Consider the following 13,114-nt stretch of genomic DNA (forward strand, 5'->3'; position numbering starts at 1 on the left):
CTGTGCCACTGAGCTAAATCCCCAGCCCCTATACCTTCTTTTTTAAGTTGTTCTTTGCAATTTTTTTTGTCAAGGATGCTAGCATTAGAAATGAAATAAAGGAATTTCAATTCACAACCACATAAAGATCAGACCTACTTCTCTATTTAAGAGATAAAACATCAATTCTAAAACTAACAAATCTGTAAAGAAGACAAAATACCGACTTCAGCAGAACTTCTTTTACAGTCTCTAGTATATGTTAAGCATTATACATGTACCTTTCTTCAGCTCTCCTATTTGATAACATGTGATTTAAACAGCCACAAATGTAAACATGATAACATGCAGTACCAGAGTATATTTAACAATTACTATGTGACCAGAAGAGCGCTATCCTCAAGTCAAAGGAAACATAGGACAGTGTTCCAGTCACACTGATCTCTCCTTGGGAAGAAAAGAACAGATATAAAACAATATTTTAATGAATCAGCATAAAAATAATGGAGAATGGGCTAATTTCAAAAGTACTGTGGAATATAGAGCCACACAGGATTATTACGAAGATTCCTTAAAAGAAGTTATAAATCAGGTTTTGACAGAAATACTGACACGTTGAGGGTTAAGTAAAACAGATTATCCTAGTAGTACCAGCAGTACAGGTTAAAAGGGAGAACGACTAAAGCTGGAGAGATCAGAGAGAAGCCGTCCTGCACTTCAGGCATAAGGCATTAGGGGCCCAGAAGAAAGTAGTGGCTACTGAAATGCCTTGAAATATGCAAATATCCCGAAAGCAAAAGTATTTATTTACTTAAAATATTCAAACCTGTTCAAAATTAGAGTTTAATACTCTATTTTAACTGTATTCAATTAAATATTTTCAAATTGTATACAAATCATAATTGTACTGTAAAAAAATTTACTCTTGTGGGGTAAAAACAACTCTCCACACTTATCTTGAATAGTAGTGAAGCCTCAGGGCTGCAGAGTTGTTCACAGTGGACTCCGCGGGCTCCCCCTGCCAAATCTACCCACACTGCAGTTTGATGTTTATACGACTGCTGGCCAGTACGGTACTCCCTCCCTCGCCCGTCTGCTGCAGCAAGATGAGTGGATGAGTGTTTAGCATATGGAAGCATTTTCATATTGTCAGTCCCGTTGGTGGGGAGAACAATTTGCAAATGCCATCCAGTGAAATATACACTTTCAAGTGGAGCTGATTAGACAAAGATTCATGTGGCGAAAGTTGCATTCACTAAACCTTTTCCTTTTTTTTTTTCCAAGCATGGAATGTTCATATTTGTATAAAGGATAGCAGAGTGATCAAGGAAGATGGAAACCAAGCAAAAACCATGAGATTTCTTCTTAAGGCCATCATTTGACATTTTCAGAGAATCGATGTGAAAAACTGATATACACATAAATTTATTTAAAGTTTATTTTAAATTCCTTGTGAAAATATTGAAGTGGTGGTAAGCAGAGTAGGGCAGCAGTTAAAGAAGAGCAGAGTCCCTCTGAGGACTCTGAATATGCTTCTTGAAACTTTCAAATCTGTTTCTGCCCCTCCTTCCCCTTCTCCCTCCTCCTCCTTTACCTCTTTTCCCTTTATGCATACCAGGAGACTGTCTACAGGCTAGGGAAGTACAGCACATGTGCAGAGTACAGGGTAAGTCAAAAAAAACTAAGAGATGCTATTCTCAGGGCTGGGATTATGAGAAGTTCTTCCAGATACAGCAGATCCTGAGGACAAGTCGCAGACAGATGCTATTAACGGAGGTGATCTGGTAAGCGCACAGCAAATGTGCACTGACTTCTCCAGAAAATGTATCCCAAAATCAGCAGCTATGACGATCAAAGATAAGAAAGCTTTAATCTTTCCAACTTCTCTAATGTCTCTAATTCAAGTAATCCATCATTAATGGCAGAAATCTTGGTGAAACACCAGTACCATGGGAGTTGGCATACAGAGTGTTGGTGATGTGGTGGTAAAAGTTTACCAACTCAAGGATAAAAGTGAAGATAAGAGTTTATTTGGGCAGGGCATGGTGTCAAGAGAGACAGCAGGCAAGTTCCAAATGAGGACTTATACTGTCAAGGTGAGAGATTGGGCTTTTTATAAGGGTTTGAAGAAAAAGGGTTTTAGAGGAGCAAATTAGTTCAAGAATATCTTTTTCCAGATCACCTTGTTCCTTGTAGATTTTCCAGGAGTACATACATTAAAGTTATGTGTTTAACGTTCTAATTTAACAAGACCATTTCCTCTGACCTTACAGACTATCTTTTAGCTTTAGATAAGGAAGTCTATATATACTAACTTTTAGGGAAAATGAGCCAGTGCTCATCTGGAGGAATGAACTGGTCTTACATCAGAGATTCTTCTTAGGAGCTGGGGATTTAGCTCAGCGGCACAGCGCCTGCCTGGCAAGCCTGAGGTCGTGAGTTCAATTCTCAGTACCAGAAAAAAAAAAAAAAAAAAAATTACACAAAGGTTTTTCTTGTATAGTTTTTGGTCAGTGTTACTCTGACTACTCATACATGCTGCGCAGGATGGCTCAAAGAAAGATGTTTTGCTTCCAAATATTTTAAATGTTTGCTACCAATACATAGTTAATGACCACAACTAACATGCACAAATAACAGAGTGGTTGTATAAAAATACATGTAATTTAGCTACAGGTAAACAAAAAATGTACGAGTAACTAAGCCAAGACATAAACAATCCTAAAACCAAGCCTACATGAAATTTGGGATGGCTTAATGAAAAGTCCAATGTTCCTCTGTTCTCACTGCGACTACACATGCTACTTACAGCTTGAGGGGGAAGTAAGGAGAGGAACAGGAAAGTGAGGACAGAGAGAAGACCACAGAAGAAACAAGGGAATACTGGCAGAAACTAGTAAATGTGGCTAGCATTATATCTTATCAGAAGAACTGAACTTAAAAGTTACCAAAAGAACTGGAGCCTGAATTCCCACTGGTTCTCAAGGCCTCATTCTCTGGAGCTGGCACTAAGTATACTAAGAATGTCATGGAACACAACTGGCCATATTATTTTCAGACTGTTCATATGTTTGTATTTTAATTAATATTATTAGTTGATTCTAACTTTTCTCAGTGAATGAGAAGATGCTGACGCAAAATTTCAGTTATTTGCCCTTGTTATTCTGAATCAAATCCAGGAAAACTTCAAGAAAGAAAAGATAAAAGTAAATTCTTTGTTCTACTTATCTAAGGCAGAGGGCTTGGCCAGGGCCTCGGCTGAAGCAAGCTGCAGATCCTAGACCTGGGTCACTGGGTACTTAGTGTCTATTCTGCTCCACGCAACTCAGAAACTTCTGCTTTGATAATTCAAGGCTAACAGCCAATGTTGACAGTTGGCCAGGGGAAACTTTAAAAAAAAATTAATGTCTTCATACAGCAACGCTTCCTTAGGCAAATGATGAAATGTAGTTCCAAACTGTCCTGAAGTCAGCTTATCCTCAAGAAGAGCTCCAGGAGCTATTCATTCAGTAGTGTCGCAAAGAGAATTTTTTACATCTGAATCAAGATTTCTGAGTTTTCATTCAGTCAACCAACATTCACTGAGAGTATATCACAATCAGCACATGTGAAATAAAAGGATCTTTCAGAAAATTGTAATTCTAGTTGGAAAGGGAAAATGACCCAATTAAACTAATTAAAAATAAAACAATAAACTCTGGCTGGGTGTGGTGGCACACACGTGTAATCCCAGCCCTTGGGAGGCTGAGGCAGGAGAATCGTTGCAAGTTTGAGTTCAAGACCAGCCTGGGCTACAAAGTGAGTCCAAAGCCAGCCTGAGCTGCATAGTGAGACCCTTTCTAAAAAAAGACAATAAATAAATAAAAATAAATAAACAAACAAACTCTGATGTTGAGTGTTAGTACAATAGTTTAAAACTAAAAATCTAAAGATTAAAAATTAGATGGGCCAGAATAGTCCAAAATGACTTTGTGAAAGAGGCAGTAGGAACGTACCAAGATTTGAACAGAGTCAGTACAATTTGAAAAGGCAAAGAGGGGAAGCATTGCATCTACAGGAAAGTAAAAGTGAAATGGCATAAGGAATGGAGACGCGGTTTGATCTAAGGTGTAATCAATTCAATTTAAGTAAAGTAGGTATTTGTTAAGACACATGGTTGAATAAATGGGGTAAAGCCTGTTTTATTGGAAGCTTTGAAGGCCAAGGAGACACAGGAGGACTGCTGTGAGTTTGAGGCCAGCCTGGGCTACAGAGTGAGTTCAAGGACAGCCTGAACTGCGTAGTGAAACCCTGTCCCAAAAAGACAAAAAAAAAAAAAAAAAAAAAAAACCACCATAATATTTATTAAATGTCCAATGTTTAACATGCACATGTGAAAAACACAGATAGGATATTACTGACCCACAGAAACTGAGATAACAAATGTTCGTTGTTTTAAACTGATAAGTTTTAGAGTAACATGTAACAGCAATAGATAACTAACACAGACATGAAGCCAGTGGGGGTTGGGGGGGACCAAATAAGGTAAGAAAGGCAGGAGAGGAAGCAAAGAAGTACATGTCCACTGAGGACCCAAGAAAGTTCCAACTACATAGGGTAAGTAGTGCCAGTTATAAAAGATGAATATAGGATAATAAAAGTTACTTAAAATGTTACTGGGCCTGGCACAGTGGCACACACCTAAAATCCCCGACCTCTTAGAGGCTGAGGTAGGAAGATCACAAGTCAGAAGCCAACTTGGGCAATAAAGTGAGACCCTGTCCCAAACAAAAAATAATTTTATTTTTTATTTTTATTTTTTTGTTTTTTTGAGACAGGGTCTCGCTATGCAGTTCAGGCTGACTTTTAGCTCACTTTGTAGCCCAGGCTGGTCCGGAACTCGCAATGATCCTCCTGTCTTAGCATCCTAAGTGCTGGGATTACAGGCGTGCGCCACCATGCCCAGCTCTCTCTTTGAAGTCATAATACCTAGAATAATACCTAAGCCAGATGCAGTGCCTCACACCTGTACTACCAGCATTCTGGAAGCCTGAAGCAGGGGGACTACAAGTTCAAGCCAACCTGTGCAAGGTAGCAAGTTAGCAAGATTCTGTCTCAAAGTACAAAAGAGCTGGGGATGTCACTCCATGCAAAGGCCAGGGTTCAATCCCCAGTATCAGGGAAAGAAAAAAAAAAGCCAGGCGTGATGGTGCACACCTATAATCCCAGCACTTGGGAGGCTGAGGCAAGAGGACTGCCATGAGTTCACAGCCAGTGTGGCCTGCGTAGTGAGTTCAAGACCATCCTGAACTACATAGCAAGACCCTGTCCCCAAAAAACAAAAAGCAAAACAAAATAAAAAGCCCACTTTCCCAGAACAATAACTAGTCCCTACCAGGTATTCAGTTGCTAACTGAAAAGTAAACATATTTACATATTACAGATCATTTTTTCTTCCATTTCTTTTACTGTTGGATATACCACCTCACTATACTATATTCTCTAAAATTTAGAATTGTCCTATTTGTCCACCATAGAAAATAATTCAAAGTTCTTCTGTTATATATAGCTTTATTTTTGCATCTGTAGTCTGCAGATTTTATCTCTGATATTAAAAAAATATTTAAATATCCTTTTCCTCATTCAAGTTAGTAATAATATTCAATAAGTTATATAAAACTTGAGTGTTTTGTTCAAAAGATTACTCTTCAAAAAATAAATACTAATTAAAGACAGCAAATGACAAATTAGTATCAATTGTTAGACACCATTCATATAAGTGATTCTTGTGTCAACTTTTGCATGACTCACTTGGAAGTGTTTTAAGGACTTCACTGTGATAAATTATACTGCATTTTATACTCAGTCCTACCTGAATCTTAGCTCAAACCTTCAGGTCTATTCCACTGACCTAAATAATCCATAAGTTATATTTTTTCATGTTTCTCTTTCCAGACCATCCTAAATTTTGGTTTAGAATGCTGAAATACTTACTTGAGCAGTTCAAAATCTAAAGTCCTGTATTTCCTTGCCTTCAAATTGATAATTGCTAAGTAATTAAGATGTTATTTTTAGGAAAGACATAAAAAGCATAAGATATAAGAAAATGTAGTTATTAACTTTTAAAGTAAACATATGCTCAATTTTTTTAAACATCTATTCAAAGAACAATTAAATTTTTAACTTTTAAAATGGCACTGATACACCAAATTAAACTATAACTTTGCCACTTTAAAATAAATAGGTTACTACTAATCTTAAGGAGTTGCAATCAGAACAAATTCTTACAATAAAACCGTTTGCGGGCTTTTATGCAGACCAACTGCCACCCAGGATGACTAAAATAACACAAATTAGATGTAATTGAGTTAAAGGACCACACCAGGTTTGTAATTCAATTTGTCCTATGTGGTTTGGGTTTGGATTTTTACCCCTCCAGCAAACCACGGTTTGAAAATTTCATCAAATGAGAAGTACAAAGAAATAGAAATATATAATGCAAATGTTTAGCGTGAACAATTTACATAAAATCCACTTTAACAGTTTAGACAAAGATTTTTTTTTTCTTTGAATCTGATGGCAGCAAGCATTTCACCTTCTTTTGAGGGTCCTATCCACTGAAACTTCTTGCTAATTTCTCATTCTTTCACAATCTATCCTATTGTTAAGTGGATTTCATTTTATCTAGTTGCCTATCTTGGCACACTATTTATCCAGAAGTACAAAATTAGATTCAAGCCCACATAAGGATTTAGTCCAAAATTATTATTCCAGAGAGTCAAGAAAGGGGCCTGAATTTTTACTACAGGGAACCAACCTTTCAGCAGGCTCAGATGTGACTGATTATACTCTGTTAACAGATATGGCTAATTACTTTGTCATCATTGTGTTAACAACTTGTATTTCTACAGATCTAGCCTATATAGACCTGTCCCTAGAAGAATGTTTATATAAAATATCCTGAAACTAACCATTCCTAAATTGTACTGAGCAGCTCTTAATTTGTGTCGTAACAGTTCTAAACCAAAGAGTCTGATGTATTTAACAGGCTTCATTTCAGAAAATCTTATTTAACACTATCTCTCTGATACAGCTTGATCAGGACATAGCAATAAGACTGTGTATCAATTTTATAACCAAGCAGAAAACAGACTGTCTTTTGGTACTGATTATATATAAAGTATTTGAATTCCTGTATGTATTCAAAAATCATTTTGCCCTGGCAAGATAAAATGTAAACACTTATTACTAAGACAAACTTTTGCTGCCACAATTTTTTACTCTGGCAAACACAGATATGAAAGGCTCATAACCTAATAATTCTTCCTTGCAAAACACTCCAACAAACCATAAAGCCATAATTTCTAAAGTCTAGCTTCTTCCCTGGGTCTTAAAACTCAAAAGCCACATTTAATAAGCTTCTTAAATTTTCCAGATAGTATAGCTGTCAATCATGTCAAATAAAGAGGAAAAATGATTTTTTCAATCATATTTAAATAATACAGGGATCAGGAAGATACTAATACTAGTTTTCTAATTAGGACAACTAGTTATTCAGTCTTTAGTGTGCTAACACCTCCGAGATAAACTATATATCTTCCTGAGAACAAGAACTAACTAGAAAAAATACCACTAGTTAATAATAGGAGTCTCATGAATAAACCAGATGCTCAGTAGAAGATGGTTAGAATTACAACCAACTTGAACATCATTGTTTTTATTCCAGATAGAACACTTAAGAATGCACTATTGTGTCAATGCTATTTTATGTCTTAAATTCATTCACATTGAAAGCCAAAGTTTTGGTTCCAAGGAAGTAAATAAATCTTAGATTCATTTCTCCACTTTATAGGTAGAAAAATTAAAGAAAGGCCGAGTAATGCGATTCATTCAAGATAGTATGTTAAGATTTCATCACAGACAATAGCCAACTCTTTCTACCACGGCAGAATAATCTAAACAGTAATAGAACTTACAATGCTACAAGAACAACAACAAAAAATGGCAGTCTGGAATATATCAGTAACTATGTGATCTTCAAGACTCTGCAAATCCTATCATAGTCTATTCTCCTTTTTCCTAAGTTTCTACAACGTTATTAAACTGTCTTTAATTGCAATTTAATTTTAAGAACAGAGCAGCAAATCAGTTTACATTTGCAGGTAAATGAGAAAACAAAGATGCAAAGCAAGTCAATGTATCTTCTCTAATTGCCCTTCGTGGCTACTTGACTGATTTGATTTCTGAAACTCAAGAGAAATCCAAAGAGTAACCTTGCTTTTCCTAACCTTTACAGCCATGTTCCAAGACCAACTTTACTAAATCTGCAGATAGAAAGAAAGCATATTCTCCTGGCGTAAGAAGTGTAACAAATTTAAACTTGGACTAACCAAACACAAGTCCTCTTTTTAAATTCATATGAAACTGCTGAATAACAAAACAGACCCTTTCCTTACAAAATCAACTGAGAATGCCTTGCCTCCGCTGAGCCTGATCTGCAGCACTCCAGAGTAGTTTAAAGCCCTACTGGGTTGTAAACATGACCGTTTCATTTCAGTACAGGTTATACGTAGAACAAGATGCAAGATGTGTTCATAGATAGTTTGATTTTGAAATCTATACATAACATTTTTAATTTTTAGTACTTTTATATCATAACAGAACTGCCCCAGATGTGGAAAATACACACAAATGCCACTGGACTTTACACAGTCAAATGTTAGTTTTGGTTACCAGCTGCACACCAAACACTAAAAGAATTCTTGTATTACCTACAGCGATATCAGCTTGGAAAGAAGAACGAGAGGAATGAGTTTCTTTAAACAGTCCCTTCAAATAAATGCCTCCTTTTGTCCATACTTACTTTTCCTTTATAGAGAAAGTGTTACTTGTGTCTTGCACAAGAAGTATAATAGGAGTTTTTCAGGAGGCTGAGTCTCTTACATGTTCCTATAACAATAAACAACCATGAAGGTGAAAAGTGAATTTAGAAAGAATCTGACAGCATTACTGCACAGAAAGTGTGAGAATCAAGTAAAGAGGAAATTTTACATGACTTTCTACCCCAAAGTTACCTAAATGACAGAACTCACGGACATAAAGCACAGACATAAAGCACCTAAATATGCCTTTTAAAAATAGGGTAGGGGTCACTAACTCTTGTAAAAGGCAGCAAATGACTCAGAACTCTAGAGTTGGATTAGCTTCTACAATGCCACAATCCTTTACTTTTGTATAAGGTTTCAGCACTGTTCACCTAACATAGAACACTGCTAACTTTCCTGGGCTAAGAAATGAACAAAAACTTTAAGTAACCAGCTCTGGGTATTTTCTTATTCCCAAGAATTATCTTAAATAATAATATAACTACCTCACCACTACCATTCACTTGTACAGAACAATCTTGACTGAGAAGAACAGAATAACTGACAGTGGTTAGCATCATTATTATTTCACAAAACATCCCAGGGTAAGAGTCCGAAATAACTTACTACATATTACCGGTGGGAAATTTTAAGAATGAAGAGTGACCTGCAGTCACCAAGTGAGACTGTGATAGGCTCGACGAATTCCCCAATTCTTGACTCCCAGCCATTTGCTCCTGATACCTGGTGATATCTCCTAGATCTCTGCACACTCAAAATCAGGTAAGTAAAAACATCTTGCAAATTCTTAGTCTTATTCATGTTGACTTGTTCCTATATTTCTTAGCTTTATACGATTTTTTAAAATTTGATAGTAGTGGTCTAATCTAATCAAACCTATAGTTTGGTGGTAATAATAATACTTGACAATTATCAAGTCTTTTGTCAACTTTGCTTTAAACATTAAATGATAAATACAAATATTCTTTAAGGAAGAGTACAAGTAAACAGCACAAGTTTCATCTATTTCAGGATTATGCTATTTATACTCACAATTAACTACAACCAAATCAAGCACAGAAAAGTTTCAGTCCACCGGAACGCAGTCTCTGAAAATAAATTATTTCAATAACTTAATAGAATCCCAAAGCTATTAAAGCCCTAAAAGATTACCCAATCCCCTCATTTTACAGATTTCAAATTTGCTTCTTGACTTAATTTGAGAACTTAAGTGCTATACAGAAGCAATTGAGAAAGGAAGACTCAGGCACATGGAAAAGGGAAAACCAGATGTATACACACCACAAAAAGCCCTGGTTATACTTAATTTCCAGCAATGCCAGTAATTGGGAAAGGGGCTGGGGGGAAAGGAGGGCAGAGAGTGTTAACGCCAGCGATACTCTTTGAACTAGATCCAACAGTGTTTCTATGAGAGTCTAACTTTCAAAGAAAACATTTCACCCCAAGCCAACAATTGCAATTTTTTCATATTTAATTGGTATCAGATATAATACTTGCTTAGTAAAAATTTTTCAGGGTTTTTATTTTCTAATTGTTCACATGATATTACTATGAGAAGAGAAAGGGTTAACTAGCCCTAAAGATGTGTCAGAAGTTGAAAAATATATGATAAATCATGTTTATGTAGTAATAGGAAAAGATCTCTAAGATAAATTGTGAGTCAAAAAAGCAGTTTTGCAAGATGACAAGCAGATTAAGTTTCTGTAAAGACAGCCCACATGCAAAGCAATGCTCCGTGCCTTTCTTAAGCCTGCTTATCTACCTGAACAACTCTAAGGCAGAACGGAAAAAAGACTGGAAAGGCTAGGAACCCAAACCAAGAACAGTCATTCTTTTCTACATTGGTAAGAACGTGATGGAGGGGAGGGACACATCAAAATAGTCTTCACAGATATTCTGATGATTCTGACAATGATATACTTATGTATTATTTATATCATAAAACATTTTTAAGAAACAGGATGAAAAGGACAAAAGCTGAACACAGGTATGCATGGGTTAGGAAAAAGCTTCCCTGGGTGCAAGTATGAGGAAGGCCTTCAGGTGATTTTTTTTCTTATTTTAGGTGGGGATTGAACTCAAGGCACACGTACTACCACTGAGTTATGGCAATCATTCCAAATCCTACTGATTTTTTAATTTTTTATTAGTAAATGCTTGCAGTACATGTTAAAATTCATCTTGGGAAATAGGTACATGCACTTAACAAATCTTGATTTATTTTATTCCCCTACCTTTCTCCTCTTTCCCCACTCCATTTCCAGATCCCCTTCCCATTTCCAAAAGATCTATCTCCCTGTTTCCTATTGTCTTTTTTTTTTTTTTTTTTTTCCTTCTGTCTTTTTGAGATAGGGTCTCACTATGCAGTGAGTGAGCTGGCCTTTGTAGCCCAGACTGGTCTCGAACTCGCAGTGATCCTCCTGCCTCAGCCTCCCAAGTGCTGGGATTACAGGTGTGCACCACCTCACCTAGCTGTCTTTTGTTTTTTAAAAATTATTTCTACTTTAGGTTTTTTCAATATAAAAGAAGTTATGTAATATATAAGCTTGTGTGTCTGTTGATGTTTTAAAGCACGAATGTGAAGGCTTTTATTCCTGTGGGTTTCTACCTATTCTTTACTGTACTGTCAAGCGAGATAAAAGTAGGACGTACAATTAGGGAGACAAAAGTGGCTGAGTTTCTTCTTAATTCTTTACCTTCACGGCCACACCACGAATCTTCTATGGTTCCTCTCACCTCCAGCTATAAAAATAAGATCTAGCTCTTGACTGTTTGCATTAACAGGAAAAAGGTGGCCATTTAATATTGTTACAGATCAGCCTCATCACTGCTGGCTCCAGTAACCTCTGGAATGAAGTCCTTCCTTCTTTTTGCTTAGGAGAAAGTAATCTGCAGCTAATCTGAACTCTGCTCCAACACTGTCCTCGTCACTCGGCTCTAAGGGCCTGGTTTATTTCTTTTGTGTTATGTATCAAGAGTATCCTCTGTAAAATCCTGACTTGTCAGTTCCTCCATACTAGCGGGAATTTATCATTCAAGGGAGGGTGCTCCGTGTGTACAGGCAAGGAACGACATGACCAAAAGCACAAGGAATCACCAAGCTAGGGAAGTAGGAGGAAGCAGAGCCACTGGAGTAATGGCAACAGGAAATGGGCTCAAGCTAGGAGAAGAAAAAAAAAAAGATCGGAGAAGATTATGGAAGAAAATGAGGCAAGAATAAGCAGACCGGGGCGAGACTATGAAACTGTGGCCAGACCAGCTAAGTTTGGACTTCATCCCTTGCACATTAATGGGACCCACCAAAGGTTTTAATGCCAGAGAATGACACAATTGGATCTGTCTTTGAAGAGATTGGACAGTAGTATGGAAGATGCGTTAGAAAAATGGAAAAACTTAAGGGAGATAAGAGGCTCTCCAAAGAACTGAAATGAAAGATGAAAAAGCCTTCACAGGGCAACGGTCATGAGAAGAAGAAAAGGGAAGGAACATATTCGAAAGCAATTTTCAGATAGAAGAGACAAGACTTGCTGACAGATTGGCTGTGGAGATTCTGGGAACATAAGGACTCAAGATGAATGTGAGGTTTCCAGCTGCGAGAACAGGGAGGCCACTAACGAAGATAAAGCACACAGGGGGTGGGGGAGGGTGCTTGAAGTACGCCTGGAAAAATAGGCTTGGGATTTGTGGAACTACTTGCTGTGATAGAAGCTCTTACTAAGCTCCAAAAGGATAAGAATCTTGTGTGCTAGCTTTCTCTGTGCCATATCCAGTGTACCGCCATGTGCCTTTAATTCAAGTTTGTGAGAATGGTGATAGTGCTGACCGAATGCCAGCATAATTGAGATTTGACAATATTTAAGATAGCGCTTCAAAGTGCTTGTGTGGAAAGGAAATACGAGACAAAATGGTTTGGTTTAATTTTCTGTCAAATTTTTTCTTTAGCAGTTTCCAAAATAAATGTCCCATCATAATAAGAGTTTTTTTCCCAAGACGGTCTATTATTGAGAGCAGCCTGCGGTAGACCATGGTACCATCGGTGATCGTACATTCTGTGCACCCCAATAATCAAGTCACAGCACCTCTAATTCCCTGTCTTGTTCAGGAACCTGTATTACCACTTAGGATTTTAAAACCTGCCACACCCAAAGTCAAACATAATCAGAGCCATTTAAACAGTTTGAGAAGGAAAGGGGGAAAAACCCCACTGCTGTTTTATTTTAAAATCCTTGGGGGAGGTATAGAGAAAAAAAGCACCATTTGTTCTGGTTAAC

General features: G+C 37.1%; 1 protein-coding gene and 1 long non-coding RNA gene across 22 annotated transcripts in view; one reads left to right on the forward strand and one right to left on the reverse strand.

The window, feature by feature from the left end:
• Window positions 1-13,114, reverse strand: part of Rad51b (RAD51 paralog B) — a 701,675-nt gene that overhangs the window by 586,597 nt on the left and 101,964 nt on the right. The window contains exon 8 of one of the 21 annotated variants that reach the window (XM_013521916.1): window positions 9,876-9,931. The exons of the other annotated variants lie outside the window; for them this stretch is intronic. Within the exon in view, the coding sequence (XP_013377370.1) occupies window positions 9,893-9,931 (39 nt within the window). The 3' untranslated portion in view covers window positions 9,876-9,892. The remainder of the gene's footprint in view (window positions 1-9,875; window positions 9,932-13,114) is intronic. 21 annotated transcript variants of the gene reach the window in all.
• LOC106150154 overlaps window positions 10,345-13,114 on the forward strand; it is a 48,564-nt gene continuing 45,794 nt past the window's right edge. Inside the window, exon 1 of the long non-coding RNA XR_001236794.1 lies at window positions 10,345-10,687. This is a non-coding gene — a long non-coding RNA (uncharacterized LOC106150154). The remainder of the gene's footprint in view (window positions 10,688-13,114) is intronic.

This window comes from Chinchilla lanigera, unplaced genomic scaffold (genome assembly GCF_000276665.1).
Source record: "Chinchilla lanigera isolate Chin_1 unplaced genomic scaffold, ChiLan1.0 scaffold00065, whole genome shotgun sequence".
Taxonomy (NCBI): domain Eukaryota; kingdom Metazoa; phylum Chordata; class Mammalia; order Rodentia; family Chinchillidae; genus Chinchilla; species Chinchilla lanigera.